Source organism: Callithrix jacchus, chromosome 5, assembly GCF_049354715.1.
Source record: "Callithrix jacchus isolate 240 chromosome 5, calJac240_pri, whole genome shotgun sequence".
In the NCBI taxonomy this organism is placed as follows: domain Eukaryota; kingdom Metazoa; phylum Chordata; class Mammalia; order Primates; family Cebidae; genus Callithrix; species Callithrix jacchus.
In genome coordinates, this window is record NC_133506.1 from 140256682 (window position 1) to 140277834 (window position 21153).

Genomic DNA, 21153 nt, shown 5'->3' on the forward strand with positions numbered 1-21153 from the left:
TTTTTACTTTATTGTATTATTTTAAAATGTTAAAGAAAATATTACTCATATAGTGACCCAGATTCTTTATATTGTGGGCTAAAGTCTAAACTGTCGTAAATCTTTGAAGGCGAGGTCTCTTTAGATATATTTACCCAGGTCTTAAATGAATTTCTATTGGGGAGTGGACAGAACTGATAATTGCTGATGTGATGTATTCTGGGGCTCATTTTTCCTGTGCTACCATTTACAACAAATTCTACGGTTTCTGTCACAAGTATGTAAGAAGCCAACCAAAAGTAGGAGCATAGCTGGCTAATAAGCTAATTATTTTTTTCCAACTATAAGCCTAGTAAGATCAAATAATTGAAATTCTGAAGTGGAGAGAGGACAGGATTGATACATGAGGAGATGGAAGTAAGGAGCAAACATATAGTGATTAAAAATTGGCATTTTTAAATGGGGCTATATTAAGGTGTGTGTAATGTGTAGAACTGTACATAGGAGCTAGATCTTATTTAAGAATACTTTTTAAAATATTCCCACTCTCTTTAAAGGATGGAGTTACTAGACCCATGACAGCAGTGAGAGCAGCTGGTTTTACCAAAGCAGCTTTGAGAGGTTTGTTACACTGTCTCTAATAATAATCTTTTTTGGATCTTTTAATCTTTTAACATTTTGTGAGTATAAATATTAATGCCATTTTAAATAAAATCTAACAATGCTGTTGACTGTAAGATGCACCGATATTTTAGGTACCATTAAGAAAGGAAAGGGATGGCCAGGAGTGGTCACTCACACCTGTAATCCCAGCACTCTAGGAGGCTGAGGCGGGCGGATGACAAGGTCAAGAGATGGAGACCATCCTGGCCAACATGGTGAAACCCCTTCTCTACTAAAAATACAAAAATTAGCTGGGCATGGTGGCGCACGCCTGTAGTCCTAGCTACTTGGGAGGCTGAGGCAGGAGAATCACTTGAACCCAGGAGGTGGAGGTTGCAGTGAGTCGAGATTGCGCCACTGCACTCCTGCCTGGGGACAGAGCAAGACTCCATCTGAAAACAAACAAACAAACAAACAAACAAACAAACAAAATATATATATATATGTATGTATGTATATAGAAAGGAAAGGGATGATGAAATCTTCTACACATCTCTTGGGGTGGTAATTAAGCCATGGTGTAATTTGTCAATAGCAAAGACCTGGAACCAACCCAAATGCCCATCATTGATAGACTGGACAAAGAAAATGTGGCACATATATACCATGGAATACTATGCAGCCATAAAAAACAATGAGTTCATGTCCTTTGTAGGAACATGCATGAATCAGTAAACCATCATTCTCAGCAAACTGACACAAGAACAGAAAATCAAATACTGCATGTTCTCACTTATAGGCAGGTATTGAACAATGAGAACACATGGACACAGACAGGGGAGCATCACACACTGGAGTCTGTTGGGGGGGACTAGGGGAGGGACAGCGGGGAGTAGGGAGGTTTGGGAGGGATAATATGGAGAGAAATGCCAGATATAGGTGACAGGGGGATGGAGGCAGCAAACCACATTGCCATGTATGTATCTATGCAACAATCCTGCATGATCTGCACATGTAACCCAGAACCTAAAGTACAATTTAAAATAATAATAATATGTAGTAAGTTAAATGATAATTTAAAAATAAAATTAATGACAAAAATTAATGTTTAGTATGCCAATAAGGAAAATTAAAAAACCAATACAAAGTTACAAGACATGTGACTGATAATTTAGGGTTGATAATAGGGACAAATCACTGTGGAAGAGGAAGTAAATGCTGAGAATATCTTGTTTTTCTTTTTAAGTTTTAACACATGTATTATTTATATAGTTTTATGTATGTTAAAATATCTTACCAATTTCCCAAAATGTGAAATGTTTATATGGACACAGTGTTGACTCCATTAAATAAATAGGTAATGGAAACCATTTAATAGGTAAATGAAACAACTTATACGACGTTTTATATTTTCATATTTTCTTCAATTTTGCTGGGTTACAAACTGAATGTTAATTCTTCAATTGTGTCTCAGGCTCTGCATTTGACCCACTTGGGCAGTCAAGGGGCCCTGCTCCTCCTTTGGAAGTCAAGAAAAAAGATAGGTATGTAAGTCCTTATGTTGTTGTTGCTGCATATTTTTTATTTTTAGTTTCCAAATACGTAATTTTTTTTTTTGGAGATGACGTCTCACTCGGTTGCCCAGGCTGGAGTGCAGTGATGCGATGTCAGCTCATTGCAGCCTTCACCTGCCAGGTCCAAGTGATTCTCCTCCTCAGCCTCCCCAATAGCTGAGATTCAGGAGCCTGCCATAATACCCAGTTAATTTTTATATTTTTTAGTAGAGACAGCATTTTACCATGTTTGTCAGGCTGCTCTCAAACTCCTGACCTCAAGTGATCCACCCGCCTCAGCCTCCCAAAATGCTGGGATTACAGGTGGGAGCCACCATGCCCAGCCATGTTACCTATCTTGACTGTTGTTATTATTTTACTATTATGAATAATTACATGATGTAGTTGTTAAAAACAGTACTGCATTTGCCCTTCAATGCCATGTATACATTTGTCTTATCTATAACCTATTAAAGTTTAAATGCACATCATTCAATGTTGAAAGTAAATTAGGCTGGATGTGGTGGCTCACACCTGTAATGCCAGCACTTTGGGAGGCTGAGGAGGGAGGATCATTTGAGGCCTGGAGTTTAAGACCAGCCTACCTGGACAACATGGAGTGACACTGTCTCTATAAAAAAAACAAAAACAAAATTAGTCATGTGTGGCAGCGTGCACCTACGGTTCTAGCTACTTGGGAGGCTGAGGTGGGAGGATCACCTGAGCCCAGGAGTCAAGACTGCAGGCTGCAGTGAGCTATGATTATGCCACTGCACTCCAGCCAGCAACTGAGTGAGACCTTATCTCTAAAATAAAATAGAATAAAATAAAATACATTTCAGTATAGATTGTTAGACGTTGAATTATTTAAATTATACCTGCTTTTTTCTTTAAAAGCCCAGAAGAAAAAATAAAGCAATTAGAGAAGGAAGTAAATGAGTTGGTAGAAGAAAGCTGTATTGCTAATAGTTGTGGAGACTTAAAATTGGTAAGTTCATAAACTAATAAGATTCAAGATTACAAAGCATGTATAGATGTATGTCTGCTTTTATACATACACTATATGTATAGACAAATTTTTTTTTTACCATTGACTGGTCTTAGGATAAAAAGCGATTATTTTGAGAACAAGGAATTGTAACTCGGTTTCAATTTGAATGTCAAAACAATTGGCTGATTTTGTCATTTTTGACATTAGTCTTTCAGTAGGGAAAAAAAATTCTAATGTATTGGTAGACTTAACTTTGCAGCCTGGTGGACTATTGGATTAGACCCCAATATGCTGCTGAAAGGCATGCTACCATGAGCTACACACAGTGCCAAGAGCTGTTTTCTTCTTGAAGCCTCACTACTATCAAAATATTTTTTCCTAAGCAAACTAAAAAAATTATAGTTTGCTTTTTGAGAATCTAACTTTGCTTTTTAACTATCATTTCTTTTAATTTACTTTGTTCACATTACTTTGATTGTCATGTCATATAAATATAATTTCTGGGAATTCGTACGGAATTAATACCAATAGAAAGAAACGTTCACTTTAAAAAGCTACTTTTATTACTCATAGAACTGGTGCTTTTTTTTGTCATTCTAAAAAAAATTCCCTTTCAAAGATAAGTTTGTGGTTGTTACCAGAAACAGAGGGGTGTCCTGGGGAATCTGAGGATAGAAAATGAATTTATCCAACCTTTATGTAGATACTCCTCAAATGCATAAAAGTTGATGAACACCCAAAGGAAATTACAAGGTATAAATCTGATTTCAGGCCTTAGAAAAGGCAAAAGATGCAGGAAGAAAAGAGAGAGTCCTGGTGAGACAGCGAGAACAAGCTACAACTCCAGAAAATATCAATTTGGATTTAACTTACTCAGTAAGTATTGAAATATAACAACATTTTTAAATAAAATTTTGGCTAGGGTTAATGGGTTCCAGTGTCTCTTTCGTTTTAAAAATCTTATTGGTCTTCAGGTACTCAGAATTAGATTAAAATAATAATCTTTAGTTCATGAAACACTCTTGTCTTTGTTTTATACAAAGAGCTCTTTTATTTAGTTGTTTAACTAGTTGTTTTGGGCTGAGTGCGGTGGCTCATGCCTGTAATTCTGACACTTTGGGAGGCCAAGGTGGGAGGACTACTTGTGCTTGGAAGTTTGCGACCAGCCTCTGCAACATGGTGAGACCTCATCTCTATTTATTTAAAAATATGTATATATTTTGATAACTTAGTAAGTACCTGCAAACCTATCATCCAATGGCTCTATTTCTTGAAGAGCACTAATTTTTATGCGTTATCCAGGTAGTTATTTGGATGAGATTGTAATGTAGACTTTTGGATCAGCGATTTTTAAGAACTTCAAACTAGGCAAATAAGATAATGTTCTACGAGGGTAGTGGGGGAAAAAAATCTAATTCCTCTAATTGCTAGCAAAATTTATTTAATTCTAGAAAGATTCCTCCTTGATGTTTGCATTTCTGTTTTTTAAAAGGGTGTATTTTCAGCCGGGCATGGTGGCTCACGCCTGTAATTCCAGCACTTTGGGAGGCTCAGGTGGGCTGATCACAAGGTCAAGAGATGGAGACCATCCTGGCCAATATGGTGAAACCCCGTCTCTACTAAAAATACAAAAATTAGCTGGGCATGGTGGCACACACCTATAATCCCAGGTACTTGGGAGGCTGAGGCAGGAGAATCCCTTGAACCTGGGAAGCAGAGGTTGCAGTGAGCCGAGATTGTGCCTGTGCACTCTAGCCTGGTGACAGAGACAGACTCCATCTCAAAAAAAAAAAAAAAAAAAAGAAGGGGGGAGTGTTTTTTTAGTGGGTAAAGTTTTCATATACTAAACATAGGAAAAAAAGGGCATTCGAAATTGTAAAATGTTAGAGCTTACTGTTTATAGCTGATATTCTAAAATTCCATTAAATCTTTCAGGGATAATTTATGGTGATCATTTTTTACCTTTAGGAGCATAATTTCCTATAAGTTAATGACTTAAATTGTAATTTAGTATACAGAGCTCTTACTATACAAATTCTTCTCTGATAGACTTTAAGTTTTAAGATACTTCCACGTTTAATTTATATTTACAAAAAGAATTTAGTTCACTATCTTGCTTATTTCTTTGATCACCAGCAGCATTAATGATACACATTTATTCTTTGTTGGTCTTCCAGAGATTAATAGATGGAAAATACTACTAAATTCAGTAGGATACATAGAAAATTAAGGTGAAATTTAGAGGATAGCTCTTCCTTTCTTAATGTTGATTTGGAATGCAAGATATTTCTTTTGTTTACTCAACCAAGATATTGGTTTAGTATCTTGATATAAGTAGTTAACTTTATTACAGGATTTTAATCTCTAGAAAGATCTATAGGCAAAAGGGGCCTAAAGTGGTCATTATGTGTCTTTTCTGCAATATGTTCTTTTTTAGGTTCTTTTCAATTTGGCCAGTCAGTATTCAGTTAATGAAATGTATGCCGAAGCACTTAACACGTATCAAGTTATAGTGAAAAATAAGATGTTTAGCAATGCAGGTAGGTGTATATAATCAGTTTTTCCAGTAGATGTAATTCTTTCGTAGTGTTGATTTATATGTCCTCATTTTGTGCTTCTTTAAAATGAAATGATCTATGCTCTAAGCAAATTGGTATTTATGATAGGTATATCCTGCTTAAACATACTGTTTATATAAAAATCCTTACAGATGAAGAAACATAATTAGTATGAAGTATACTGCCTAATAGTAAACAGGAAAAATGTATTCTGGTATCACAAGTAGAATGAGAGATGGCAATCTCATAGAATGTGCTTTTTTCTTATATAAATTTATCCCCAAGAGATTATAGTTTATATTTAACATTTATACTGTGTAATTTTTCAATAGTAGTATTAATGTTTATCAGAATGTCGTTTCCTTTAATATTATTAAAATGTATGTAGCATTCTTGAATCTAATTTTTAAATGTCTTTCAGTTCCATGGTTTTTTAGAAGAATACACAATAATGTAAAGCACAATAATGTAAATCAGCTGTTTTCTAGCCATAGTTTTGGGAATATATCTGTCCTCGGTTCCATTTCTTCACAGGAGATCAGTTTGAAAAAGTATAACTGTTTAGAATTTAGAATTTTAGATAATGTCTGAGACTTCATAACTGAGAAATGCTTCAGAGAATATGAATTAAAAGTCATCTAAAATATCAGAAAGAGTGGAAAAATGAGAATATTATATATTCATTAATTTTTTTTAATTAGGAATATTGAAAACGAATATGGGAAATATCTATTTAAAGCAAAGAAATTATTCCAAAGCCATTAAATTTTACCGAATGGCATTAGACCAAGTTCCAAGTGTCAATAAGCAAATGAGGTAAGTTTTTACCAGTAGATGATAATCGTAAAATTTAAGTTTTTCCAAAACAAGATAACTCTTCTGATCTGTTTTCAGTGGGTTGAATATTTTGAAGTATTTGTACCTAAGATTTATATGTGTAGTATTTTGATCTGTTCCCTTCTTACTACTTGCACACATTTTATAATGACAAGTTAAAGGTTAAAACATTGTATGTGATCATGTGAAATAAAACTAAGCTAAGTGACCAATAAAGGGGTTAACCCTGAAGGCCATTAGTATCATGATATAACAATGTGGACACAAAATCATAATAGCAGTCCTCCAGAACATATCGAACTTTAGAATACAAGGATAGAAATTAAGCCCCCCTTATGTTCTTGCTATAGCTTGAGAATGAAATAGTGAGACAAAAGGATTACTTCTGAGTCTTAGAAGAGGGCGAAGCTGGGATGTTTTTCCTTCCTGCAATATTCAGGAGCAGAAACAATCAGTTCTCTTATGGTCTAGTGATAACTGTGGGGACATAGAAAGTTTCCAGGATAGTTACTGGTAATAATATCCCATAGACACAGTACCATTTCTCTGTGAAAATTAATTTATTTGCAATACCACCTTTTAAGATCATTTGTTTTTGAGTTTTACATATCTTATCATTAGCAAATATTATCTGACTCAAGAACACAACACCCTTGAAGTACTTTTAAGCCAGGTGAGACCAAGAATTTGAGCATTTTAGAAAAAAGATAATAGTATTGAGTAGTATATATTAAGTGTTTCATAATCAATAATAAGACAATGGGTGCTGTAGGGTCCAGCCTTGTAGGGTTCTGTGAACTCCTCCTTGTTGGTATGGAGACTAGAAACTGTAGAAATAAAAGACACAGACCTAGAGATAGAGAAAAGAGAGTTTAGGGTCTGGAGTCCACTGCCATCCAAAGTGGAGACCTGCAGTAGTCCTGAGTGTCTGGACACTGACTTTTATTGAGTACAAAGCAGTGGGCAGGGAAGATAAGGTGAGGTAATGGTGGTCAGTAATAGGGTCAGGTAAATCACGCGTCTTGGAGATAGTGGGCCCAGGACTTTCAAGTAGTTGAGGCGAGGAGAAAACCTAATGCATCAACACACTTCGTATATTTGTTAGAAATATCAAGGACATTAATTCTTACCTTCCGAGTAAAAGAGAAACCAGGTGCAGAAGTGGAGCGTGAGAGTGGACATGGAACATGGCCACTGAAGCACAGCATCACATAGAGGATAGTTAAGACCCCAGATGTCTGCGCACAGACGAGCCCTCAGATGGCTGCCGCACAGCCGAGGCACCCTCCAGCAGCCCTCATGTGTTCGTGACAGAGGGCTTAGAGCGTCTTGCCTTAGGATCACTTTGTTCACAATGTCACCTCAATTCCATGCTTCATAACCCGATAGTCATTATTAAAATTAAAGGTTATACTGAGTATATATCTTTATGATTATATGTGAGTAACTATAAGATTATATATGATTATGTAAAGGAACAACTGTGCCTATATTTCTAATTCTTTTCTAACTCAGTATTTATATGGGAACAGGCTGAGGCTTCAGACCCTTGCCACAGCACTTGCAGGGTTTCCCCCCCACAGGTGCTATAATAATTCAGTGGAATAAATTATTATTGAGAACAAGAGTGGTCAAGAAAGCCTTTATGAAGGAGGTATACTTGATATTGGCTAAATTTTAAGAAGAGAGAAGAGATAACTTCTGAGAAAAAGGCAACACCTGAGACCAGTCAGGGAAATAATAGTCTTTATGATCTGATCAGAGGATTATAAACTAATTTAGTTGAAATAGAGGGATTTTACTGAAGAGTGTTTAGAAATAAGGTGGGATCCCATCCACTAGAATGGCTCTAATCACAGTAACAAGTTTCGGTGATTATGTAGAGAAATTAGAAGCCTCATTCACTGGAGATGTCAAATGGTGCAACAACTTTGAAAAATAGGCAGTTAGTTTATTTTATTTTTTATTTTTTATTGCATTTTAGGTTTTGGGGTACATGTGCAGAACATGCTAGACAGTTGCAGAGGTACACACATGGCAGTGTGTTTTTCTTCCTTTCTCCCCTTCACCCATATTTGGCATTTCTCCCCAGGCTATCCCTCCCCAGCTCCCCCCCTCGCTGGCCCCCCCCAATAGACCCCAGTGTTTAGTACTCCGCTCCCTGTGTCCATGTGTTCTCATTTTTTATCACCCGCCTATGAGTGAGAATATGCGGTGTTTCATTTTCTGTTCTTGTGTCAGTTTGCTGAGAATGATGTTCTCCAGATTCATCCATGTCCCTACAAATGACACGAACTCATCATTTCTGATTGCTGCATAATATTCCATGGTGTATATGTGCCACATTTTCCCAGTCCAGTCTATCATCAGTGGGCATTTGGGTTGGTTCCAGGTCTTTGCTATTGTAAGCAGTGCTGCAATGAACATTCGTGTGCATGTGTCTTTATAGTAGAACGATTTATAGTCCTTTGGATATATACCCAGTAATGGGATTGCTGGGTCAAATGGAATTTCTATTTCTAAGGCCTTGAGGAATCGCCACACTGTCTTCCACAATGGTTGAACTAATTTACACTCCCACCAACAGTGTAAAAGTGTTCTTTCTCCACAGCCTCTCCAGCATCTGTTGTCTCCAGATTTTTTAATGATTGCCATTCTAACTGGCGTGAGATGGTATCTCAATATGGTTTTGATTTGCATCTCTCTAATGACCCATGAGGATGAGCATTTTTTCATATGATTGTTGGCCTCATGTATGTCTTCTTTTGTAAAGTGTCTGTTCATATCCTTTGCCCATTTTTGAATGGGCTTGTTTGTTTTTTTCCTGTAAATCTGTTTGAGTTCTTTGTAAATTCTGGATATCAGCTGTTTGTCAGATGGGTAAACTGCAAAAATGTTTTCCCATTCTGTTGGTTGCCGATTCACTCTAGTGACTGTTTCTTTTGCCGTGCAGAAGCTGTGGAGTTTCATTAGGTCCCATTTGTCTATTTCGGCTTTTGTTGCCAATGCTTTCGGTGTTTTGTTCATGAAGTCCTTGCCTACTCCTATGCCCTGGATGATTTTGCCTAGATTTTCTTCTAGGGTTTTTATGTGGCCAGGTCTTATGTTTAAGTCTTTAATACATCTGGAGTTAATTTTAGTGTAAGGTGTCAGGAAGGGGTCCAGTTTCTGCTTTCTGCACATGGCTAGCCAGTTTTCCCAACACCATTTATTAAACAGGGAATCCTTTCCCCATTGCTTGTTTTTGTCAGGTTTATCAAAGATTGTATGGTTGTAGATACGTTGTGTTGCCTCCGATGCCTCTGTTCTGTTCCATTGGTCTATATCTCTGTTTTGGTACCAGTACTATGCTGTTTTGATTACTGTAGCCTTATAGTATAGTTTGAAATCCGGTAGTGTGATCCTCCTGCTGTGTTCTTTTTGCTTAGAATTGACTTGGCTGTGTGGGCTCTCTTTTGGTTCCATATGAAGTTCATGGTGGTTTTTTCCAGTTCTGTGAAGAAAGTCAATGGTAGCTTGATGGGGATAGCGGTGATTCTGTAAATTACTTTGGGCAGTATAGCCATTTTCACGATATTCATTCTTTCTAACCATGAACATGGAATGTTTCTCCATCTGTTTGTGTCCTCTCTTATTTCGTTGAGCAGTGATTTGTAGTTTTCCTTGAAGAGGTCCCTTACGTTTTTTGTGAGTTGTATTCCTAGGTATTTTATTCTCTTTGTAGCAATTGTGAATGGCAGTTTGTTCTTGATTTGGCTTTCTTTAAGTCTCTTATTGGTGTAGAGGAGTGCTTGTGATTTTTGCACATTGATTTTATATCCTGAGACTTTATTGAAGTTGCTTATCAGTTTCAGGAGTTTTTGGGCTGAGGAGATGGGATCTTCTAAGTATACTATCATGTCGTCTGCAAATAGAGACAATTTGGCTTCCACCTTTCCTATTTGAATACAGTTTATTTCTTTTTCTTGCCTGATTGTTCTAGCTAGAACTTCCAGTACTATATTGAATAGGAGTGGTGAAAGAGGGCATCCTTGTCTAGTGCCGGATTTCAAAGGGAATGCTTCCAGTTTTTGCCCATCCAGTATGATATTGGCTGTTGGTTTGTCGTAAATAGCTTTTATTACTTTGAGATACGTTCCATCGATACTGAGTTTATTGAGGGTTTTTAGCATACAGGGCTGTTGAATTTTGTCGAATGCCTTCTCTGCATCAATTGAGATAATCGTGGTTTTTGTTTTTGGTTCTGTTTATGTGGTGAATTACGTTTATAGACTTGCATATGTTGTACCAGCCTTGCATCACCAGGATGAATCCTACTTGATCATGATGGGTAAGTTTTTTGATTTGCTGTTGCAATCGGCTTGCCAATATTTTATTGAAGATTTTTGCATCTATGTTCATCATGGATATTGGCCTGAAGTTTTCTTTTCTTGTTGGGTCTCTGCTGGGTTTTGGTATCAGGGTGATGTTGGTCTCATAAAATGATTTGGGAAGTATTCCCTCTTTTTGGATTATTTGGAATAGTTTCAGAAGGAATAGTATTAGCTCCTCTTTGTGTGTCTGGTAGAATTCGGCTGTGAACCCATCTGGACCTGGGCTTTTTTTGTGTGGTAGGCTCTTAATTGCTGCCTCGACATCTGACCTTGTTATTGGTCTATTGATAGTTTCAGCTTCCTCCTGGTTTAAGCTTGGGAGGACACAGGAGTCCAGGAATTTATCCATTTCTTCCAGGTTTACTAGTTTATGTGCATAGAGTTGTTTGTAATATTCTCTGATTTTGAATTTCTGTGGAATCTGTGGTGATTTCCCCTTTGTCATTTTTTATTGCATCTATTTGGTTGTTCTCTCTTTTCTTTTTTATCAATCTGGCTAGTGGTTTGTCTATTTTGTTGATCTTTTCAAAAAACCAGCTCTTGGATTTATTGAATTTTTGAAGGGTTTTTTTGTGTCTCTATCTCCTTCAGTTCAGCTCTGATCTTAGTTATTTCTTGTCTTCTGCTAGGTTTTGAGTTTTTTTGATCTTGCTCCTCTAGCTCTTTCAATTTTTACGATAGGGTGTCAATTTTGGATCTCTCCATTCTCCTCATATGGGCACTTATTGCTATATATTTTCCTCTAGAGACTGCTTTAAATGTGTCCCAGAGATTCTGGCATGTTGTGTCTTCGTTCTCATTGGTTTAGAAAAACTTCTTTATTTCTGCCTTCATTTCATTGTTTATCCAGTCAACATTCAAGAGCCAGTTGTTCAGTTTCCATGAAGCTGTGCGGTTCTGAGTTGGTTTCTGAATTCTGAGTTCTAACTTGATTGCACTATAGTCTGAGAGACTGTTTGTTATGATTTCAGTTGTTTTGCATTTGCTGAGGAGTGCTTTACTTCCAATTATGTGGTCAATTTTAGAGTAGGTGTGATGTGGTGCTGAGAAGAATGTATATTCTGTGGATTTAGGTGGAGAGTTCTGTAAATGTCTATCAGGTTTGCTTGTTCCAGGTCTGAGTTCAAGCCCTGGATATCCTTGTTGATTTTCTATCTGGTTGATCTGTCTAATATTGACAGTGGAGTGTTAAAGTCTCCCACTATTATTGTGTGGGAGTCTACGTCTCTTTGTAAGTCATTAAGAACTTGCCTTATGTATCTGGGTGCTCCTGTATTGGGTCCATATATGTTTAGGATCGTTAGCTTTTCTTGTTGTATGGATCCTTTTACCATTATGTGATGGCCTTCTTTGTCTCTTTTGATCTTTGTTGCTTTAAAGTCTATTTTATCAGAGATGAGAATTGCAACTCCTGCTTTTTGTTGCTCTCCATTTGCTTGGTAATTCTTCCTCCATCCCTTTATTTTGAGCCTTTGTGTATCTTTACATGTGAGATGGGTTTCCTGGATACAGCACACTGATAGGTTTTGGTTTTTTATCCAATTTTCCAGTCTATGTCTTTTGATTGGTGCATTTAGTCCATTTACATTTAGGGTTAATATTGTTATGTGTGAATTTGATACTGCCATTTTGATGCTAGCTGGCTGTTTTGCCCGTTAGTTGATGTAGATTATTCATTATGTTGATGCTCTTTAGCATTTAGTGTGATTTTGGAATGGCTGGTACTGGTTGTTCCTTTCTATGTGTAGTGCCTCTTTCAGGAACTCTTATAAAGCAGGCCTGGTGGTGACAAAATCTCTGAGTACTTGCTTGTTCGCAAAGGATTTTATTTTTCCTTCACTTCTGAAGCTCAGTTTGGCTGGATATGAAATTCTGGGTTGAAAGTTCTTTTCTTTAAGGCTGTTGAATATTGGCCCCCACTGTCTTCTGGCTTGTAGAGTTTCTGCTCAGAGATCTGCTGTGAGTCTGATGGGCTTCCCTTTGTGGGTAACCCGACCTTTCTCTCTGGCTGCCCTTAGTATTTTCTCCTTTATTTCAACCCTGGTGAATCTAACAATTATGTGCCTTGGGGTTGCTCTTCTTGCAGAATATCTTTGTGATGTTCTCTGTATTTCCTGCATTTGAGTGTTGGCCTGTCTTGCTAGGTGGGGGAAATTTACCTGGATAATATCCTGAAGAGTATTTTCCAGCTTGGATTCATTCTCTTCGTCACATTCTGGTATACCTATCAAACATAGGTTAGGTCTCTTCACATAGTTCCACATTTCTTATAGACTTTGTTCATTCCTTTTTGTGCTTTTTTCTCTAATCTTGGTTTCTTGTTTTATTTCATTGAGTTGATCTTCGACTTCTGATATTCTTTCTTCTGCTTGGTCAATTCGGCTGTTGAAACTTGTGCATGCTTCATGAAGTTCTCGTATTGTTTTTTTCAGCTCCTTCAGTTCATTCATATTTCTCTCTAAGTTATCCATTCTTGTTAACATTTCCTCGAATCTTTTTTCAAGGTTCTTAGTTTCTTTGCATTGATTTAAAACATGTTCTTTTAGCTCACAAAAGTTTCTCATTATCCACCTTCTGAAGTCTAATTTCGTCACAGTCATTCTCCATCTAGCTTTGTTCCCTTGCTGGTGAGGAGTTTTGGTCCTTTGTAGGAAGCGAGGTGTTCTGGTTTCGGGTGTTTTCCTCCTTTTTGCTCTGGCTTCTTCCCATCTTTGTGGATTTAGCCACCTGTCGTCTGAGTAGTTGCTGACTTTTTGATTGGGTCTCCGAGTGGACGCCCAGATTGTTGATGATGAAGTATTTCTGTTACTTGGTTTTCCTTCTACCAGTCTAGCCCTCCACTGTACGACTGCTGAGGTCCACTCCAGGCCCTGCTTGTCTGGGGTGCACCTATAGCAGCTGCGGAACAGTGAGGGATGCTACCAGTTTCTTTTTCTGCTATCTTTGTCCCAGAATGATGCCTGCCAAATGTCAGTCTTCTGGATATAGAGGGGTCAGGGAGCTGCTTGAGGAGACAGTCTGTACTTTATAGGAGCTCAAGTGCTGAGCTGTGAGCTCTGTTGTTCATTCAGGGCTGTTAGGCTGCTACATTTAATTCTTCTGCAGCAGAACTCATAAAAAAAAAACCTTTTTTTCCTCAGATGCTCTGTCTTGGGGGTTTGGGGCTTTCTTTATGAGTGTCCGTTGCACTGTACTGCCCAGCTAGGAGGCAGTCTAGTCACTATTTGCCTGCCGAGGCTCCGCCCTGCTGGTGTAAGGTCCGCCTTGTTGCTGCAGGCTCTGCCCTGCTGCTGCGGTCTCCACCCTGCTGCCAGGGGCTACGCCCTGCCGCGGATTCTCTGTTGTGGTGGGTTACCTCGGCAACGGCAGGCTGCGTCAGCAATGGGAGTGTAACCTCAGTAGGGGCGGATTGCCTTGGTAATGGCAGACGCCCCTCCCCCACCAAGCTGCACCGTCCTGGGTTCAGCTGTGCCCACAGTGAAACTCTCCACCCAGAGCGTTTGGAATTGCCGTTTTGTTTGTCCCACTGTGCTGGCCCAAACGCCGTTTCCCTGAAATCTCCTGGCCTGGCTCACTGTCCAAGTCCCGTTCAATCAGATGGATATGCCTATCTGCCCTCTCAAGTCTCAGATTGCCGGTTAAACAGGGCACTCAGACCAGTGCACTTTGCGCGGAGCGCTATGGAGCGCCACTGCGGTGTAGCGCCGGCCACCGGCTGCACCAGCCAAAACCGCTGCACTGGCGTCCCGCGTCTCTTTTATACCTGGGAATTTCCCCGTTCTGTGGGCAACAAAGATCCGTCTGGAAATGCGGCCCTGACTCACCCTCCGCGCTTTCACCGTGAGCTTCAATCCTGGGTTGTTCTTACCGTGCCATCTTGAGTCGGTCCCAGGCAGTCAGTTTAAAAAGTAAAACAGATTTACCATGTGACCAGCAATTCTGCTTTTAGGTTGTGTACCCAAGAGAAAGGAAAATGTAGATTGTCACAAAGGCTTTTATACAAATGTTCATACAAAATTATTCATAATAGCCAAAAAGAAACAAGACAAATGTCTACCAAGTAGGCAATGTATATATAAAATACAGTACATATTCAGACTGTGAAATGCTATTTGACAAAAAAAGGAAGTACTGATACATGCTATGAAATGGAAGAATCTCAAAAAATTATGCCAAGTGAAAGAAGCAAGACAAAATATCACAAATTGTATGACTCCATTTATATACAGTGTCTAGAAAAGACAGACAAAATATACTAATGGTTACCTAGGGCTGGGGATAAGAATGGGGAATGACTGCCAGTGGGCACAGGTTTTCTTTTTAGGGTAATGGAAATGAGTTAAAATAAGGATGTGGTTATGGTTCCACAACTATATAAATACAGAAGTAATTATTGAATCATATACTTAAGATGAGTGAATTTTATGGTGTGTGTGTATATATATATATATATATATATATAAAGCTTTATCAATAAAGCTTTAAGAAAAGAAGTAAAGTAGGAGAGGAAAAAAGAAAACTATTTGTGGAATGGTTTGAATGCCATACTAAAGAGTTCAGAATTTTAAAATTAATCCATGTTGGTTTTTTTTAGGATTAAAATAATGCAGAACATTGGAGTTACATTTATTCAGGCTGGTCAGTATTCAGATGCCATTAATTCATATGAGCACATAATGAGCATGGCACCAAATCTGAAGGCAGGCTACAACCTAACTGTCTGTTATTTTGCTGTTGGAGACCAAGAAAAAATGAAGAAGGCCTTCCAAAAATTGATTGCTGTTCCATTAGAAATTGATGAAGATAAATATATTTCACCAAGTGTGAGTATGAAAAAGTTCTGTAGCCACTTCTCAGTTATCTGTGCTTTTCTGTTTTCAGAATGAAAAAGTCAGAATAGATGACTTCTTGAGTTTCTCCTAGGCCTATATCTGTGTGTTTTATCATTGCCATATTTTATTCGTTATTTAAATTGCATTGACAATGAGACTATTGAAATGGGGTAGGGATTATGGTTAAAACAGGCTGCATAATTTTAATTTATTTTAAAAATGTATCTTATTAAAAATAAGATCCCATGTCATTCATTAAGCATAGTATCTTTTTTTTTTTTTTGATACAGAGTCTCACTCTATCTTCCAGGCTGGAGTACAGTGGTGCAATCTCAGCTCACTGCAATCTCTGCCTCCCAGGCTCAAGCAGTTCTCATGCCTCAGCCTCCCAAGTAGCTAGGATTACAGGCATGTGCCACCATGCCCAGCTAAGTTTTGTACTTTCAGTACAGAATGGGTTTTGCCATGTTACCCAGTCTGGTCTTGAACTCCTGGCCTCATGTGATCCACCTACCTCCACCTCCCAAAGTGCTAGGATTACAGGTGTGAACGCAGACAAGGGTAATATCTTGACCAAGAAACCTCCAAATTCTTTCTTGACCTATTAAGAGCCATTGTTGAGCAGAGGGAACCTCAACCGTTTACTAAGTATATCAAAAGTGAAATAAATTTCTTATCCTTTTTCATAGAGTGGAACATAATACAGCCATCAGAAGTTGTATTTTCAAACACCTAGGGTGTTTATATAATGTTAAGTGAAAAAATACAGATATACACACCTATACATGAACATAAACTGAAAGTATCGACACCAACATAGAAACAGTAGTTTCTGAGCTATGAGATTGTAAATGCTTTTAAAACATCTTCCAGATTTTTACAAATAAAATATTGGCATACTGTATATTAGTTTATATTTAGTAAAACCATATGAAATTGCCTCTATTTGTAGATAAAAATGGTATATTTTCAATTTTACAGAGTTAAACTTTTAATAGATTTTCTTAATAGATTATATTAGCTGGGTGTGGTGGCAGGTGCCTGTAATCCCAGCTACTCAGGAGGCTGAGGCAAGAGAATCACTTGAACTGGGAAGGCGTAAGTTTCAATGAGCCGAGATTGCACCATTCACTCCAGGCTGGGTGACAAGGGCAAAACTCCACCTCAAAAAAAAAAAAATTACATTATATGGCTATTGTATCATAGTGCTTAAAGAGTATAGGCTTTGAAGCCAGATGCCTTGGCCCTGCTACTTAGCTCTTACTCTCCCTGTGCCTCAGTTCTTTTACATATGTAATGAGACTAACTATCATAACCTATCTTTATAGGGTTAAGGTGAAGATTAAATTAGTTAATGCATGTGAAATGCTTAAATTTGTACCTGGTAGCTGGGCACAGTGGCTCGCACCTGTAATCCCAGCACTTCGGGAGACCGAGGCAGGAAGATTGCTTGTGCCTGAACATTCAAGACTAGCCTGGGCAACATGACGAAACTCCATTTCTACAAAAAATATGAAAATTAGCCAGATTTGATGTTGCACACTTGTAGTCCCAGCTAGTTGGGAGGCTGAGGTGAAAGGATCACCTAAGCCTGAGGAGGTTAAGGTTGTAGTGAGCTATGATCACATCATTACACACCAGCCTGAGTGACAGAGTAAGGCCTTGTCTCAAAAAAAAAAAAGCCAGGCATGGTGGTGTGCATCTGTAGTCCTAGCTACTGTGAGGTGGGAGAATCACCTAAGCCAGAGTGAGGTCAAGGCTAAGTGTGTTGGGATCACAACACTGCCCTTCAGCCTGGATGACATCTTGAGACCTTGTCTCAAAAGTAAAATAACAAAATTATCCAGGTGTGGTGGTGCATGTCTGTAGTCCCACATACTTGAGAGGCTGAGTGGGTAGATGGCTTAAGCCCAGGAGGTTGAGGCTGCAGTAACCCCTGATCATGCCACAGTGCTCCAGTCTGGGTAACAGAGCAAGAGTCTGTCTCAAAACAAAACGAAACAAACAAAAAAAAGTAGTACATAGAAGATAGTTAAGTGCTGGTAAATGTTAATTAAATATTACTTTCATATTGAGAAAAAATAATATATGTTGTAAAAAAATCATCTGTGTTTTTAATGGGGAGTAGAGATACAGATCATACTAAGTAACTGATGATTGAAGCATTTGTATTTGAGTTTAGAATTAAAGTATTACGTATTTCTACTAAGAACCACAACTTCTATGTGCTTGGTCCTGATCTTTCCATCCTGATCCTTTTATCAAGTTCTTAAAATCTAGGTTAGTTCAATGGAGAATGTGATTGGTAATCAGACATATGAAAAAAGAAAGTTCTAATTTACATAAGGGAAAATAGTAGTATTAATTTACTCTCCATTTTATAAAACTAGTTAGTGGGGCGATTTATTGGAAATTCTAGTTCTTGGCTGGACATGGTGGCTTATGCCTGTAATCCCAACACTTTGAAAGGCCGAGGTGGGCAAGTTGCTTGAGCCCAGGAATTGAAGACCAGCTTGACTAAAATGGTGAAACCCCATCTCCACAAAAAATACAAAAATTCGCCAGGCTTCATGATGTGCTCCTGTGGTCCCAGCTACTTGGGAGGCTGAGGTGGGAGGGTCACCTGAACCCAAGGAGGTGCAGGGTATGATGAGCTCTGATCATGGCACTCCGTTCCAGCCTGGACAACAGTGAGGCTGTGTCTCAACAACAACAACAAAAAATTAAGTTCTTGCTGTTGACTTCTGAATTATTCTTTTTTTCTTCCATTTTATTTTACTAGGATGATCCTCATACTAACTTAGTAACTGAAGCTATAAAAAATGATCACCTAAGGCAAATGGAACGTGAAAGGTAGTATTTTAAACTTAATGTAGTTATTAATTACATTATTTAAAATATTTAATATTTAGTGTTAAGACAATATTTAAAACAAAATAATTTAATTTTATGAAAGGGTTGAATGTACCTTCTATTTCTTATAAAACTTACTATATTCAGTATATTTTTTCAATACCAGCCTGACCAATATGGTGAAATCTGTCTCTACTAAAAAGATGCAAAAATTAGGCGGCTGTGGTGGCACATGCCTGTAGTCCCAGCTACTTGGGTGGCTGAGACAAGAGAATCATTTGAGCCCAGGAGGTGGAGGTAGGTTGCAGTGAGCCGAGATCACGCCATTGCACTCCAGCCTGGGTGAGAGAGTGAGACTCTGTCTCAAAAAAAAAAAATTCAATTTGGGTTTTGTCAGGAATCACACCAGCATTATTACAAGACCCTAGTAGGTAACCCTGAGTACTCAGGTCCAAGCTGTGGTCTTAGTCTTTTATGGCTTCATGAAAGGACCATGCCCTCACGGAGGGGACCATGCCTTGGCTGTGGGGTCTTGGGTGATGGGTGCCGTCTTTCTTCATCACTATACCCAGCTTGTTTCTGGCACTTGGGGAGAGAAAGCAGCAGATGAGAGGTTCCCCTTTATCTCCCAGCAAGTGAGCTATTTCCCTCTTCAGAGAGGAAGTAACATTGCTTATGCGTTACTCCTGTTTTTTTTGTTGTTTGTTTGCTTTGTTTTCTATTAGAATTCTGTATTGAAGATGTTAAATTGTGTCAGCTGACACATGGGACACTGCTGGGGAGGTGACTGGGTTTCTGCACCACCAGCCTCCAAGTGTCCCTGTTTGCTCATCTGCTATTCGCTTGCTTTGGTCCCAAGCTGAGACAATTGCTGTGTAAAACAGGAAGAATCAATCCTGAAAGGTGTTATTTTTCAGAAGAACTTGCCATGTGCCTTCACCAAAGGTGGTCAAGTCTGCAGTTGGATTTTTCTCACTGGTGAATGACAGGAAACGGGGATAATTTTGCACTGTGGAGATATTACAGGAATTGTCTATACGATCATGATACCTGATTCTTTGAACATATCATTGAACTCCAAAATGAATTCAACCTCCATTCAGGCTTAATGAAATCTCCGATGTTGCTGGGGGGAAAAAAGGAATTAACATCAGTTTTACATAATCTCTTTCAGACCCTACTTTCTTTTATGAAGGTAGAAGTACCCTACTATCAAAATCAGACAGACAGTACCAAAAAAAAAAAAAAAGGAAGGAAAAGAGGAAAAAAGAAAACTACAGATTAATGTTATATGAATATAGACTCAAAAATCCTCAAGAAAATACTAGCAAATTGAAATATTAACAAAATATAAAAAGAATTATGCATCATAACCAAATGGGATTTGTCTCAGGAATGTGAAATTGGCTTAATATGTAAAAATCAATTAATATTATACAGGTGGCCAGGCACGGTGGCTCATGCATATAATCCTAGCACTTTGAGGTGCTGTTATGGGTGGATCCTTGATTCCAGGAGTTTGAGACCAGCCTGGGCAGCATGACAAAACCCTGTCTCTACTAAGAATGCAAAAACTGAGGTGGGAGGATCACCTGAGCCTGGGGAGGTTGAGTTTACACTGAGCCATTATCACACCACTGCATGCCAGCCTGGGCAACAGGGTGAGACCTCATCTTAAATAATAGTAATTAATAATAATAACATACAGGATATCTGTAGATTGAAGGATAAAAACTACACAGTCATCTTAGTAGAAACCAGAAAAATTTTTTGACAAAATTCAAAATGTTTTCAAGATTAAAAACAAAAAGCCCAACAAGAAACAGGTAGAAAGGAAGTTCTCTAATTTGATAAAGTACATCTATGACAGACCCACAGCTGACATCATACTTAATGGCAGAACACTGAATGGCAGCTAGCCTGGGCAACATGGTGAAACCCTGTCTCTACAAAAAATACAAAAATTAGCCAGGTGTGGTGATACGTGCTATAGTCCCAGTTATTTGGGAGAATCACTTGAGCCTGGGAGGTAGAGGTTGCGATGAGCCAAAATTGCGCCACTGCACTCCAGCCTGGGAGACAGAGCATAACCCAGTCTCAAAAAAACAAAACTGAATGCTTTGCACCTAAGATCAGGAACAACATAGGGATATCCAACTTTCACCAATTGTTTTCTGTTTTGAGGTGAAGTCTTGCTCTGTTGCCCAGGCTGGAGTGCAGTGGCACAGTCTCAGCTCACTGCGACCTCTGTCTCCTGGGTTCAAGTGAATCTCCTGCCTCAGCTTCCTGAGTAGCTGTGACTTTCGGCACCCACCACCATGCCCGGCTAATTTTTATATTTTTAGTAGCGATCAGCATGGTTCAAGACCACCACCATGTTGGCCAGGCTGGTCTTGGACTCCTGAACTCAGGTGATCCACCCGCCTTGGCCTCCCAAAGTGCTGGAATGGCCCACTTTCACCAGTTCTATTCATCATTGCACTGGAAGGTTCTGGCTTTGGCAGTTTGTGAAACAAATAAACTTAAAACCGACATTAAAGACATCCAGATTAGAAAGAACAGTTAAAACCATCT

The 21153-nt window shown here is 38.5% G+C and overlaps 1 protein-coding gene across 21 annotated transcripts in view; it reads left to right on the forward strand.

Annotated features, from left to right (window-relative positions):
- IFT88 (intraflagellar transport 88) overlaps positions 1-21153 on the forward strand; it is a 133679-nt gene that overhangs the window by 27423 nt on the left and 85103 nt on the right. For all 21 annotated transcript variants that reach the window (XR_013536150.1, XR_013536149.1, XR_013536144.1 and 18 more), the window contains 8 exons: positions 537-600; positions 2057-2126; positions 3033-3123; positions 3898-4002; positions 5564-5666; positions 6386-6500; positions 15489-15717; positions 18509-18579. Coding sequence is in view for 12 of the 21 variants with exons in the window: in XM_054256685.2 (XP_054112660.1) it covers positions 537-600; positions 2057-2126; positions 3033-3123; positions 3898-4002; positions 5564-5666; positions 6386-6500; positions 15489-15717; positions 18509-18579 (848 nt within the window). In the remaining 9 variants the exon portion in view is untranslated. The remainder of the gene's footprint in view (positions 1-536; positions 601-2056; positions 2127-3032; positions 3124-3897; positions 4003-5563; positions 5667-6385; positions 6501-15488; positions 15718-18508; positions 18580-21153) is intronic.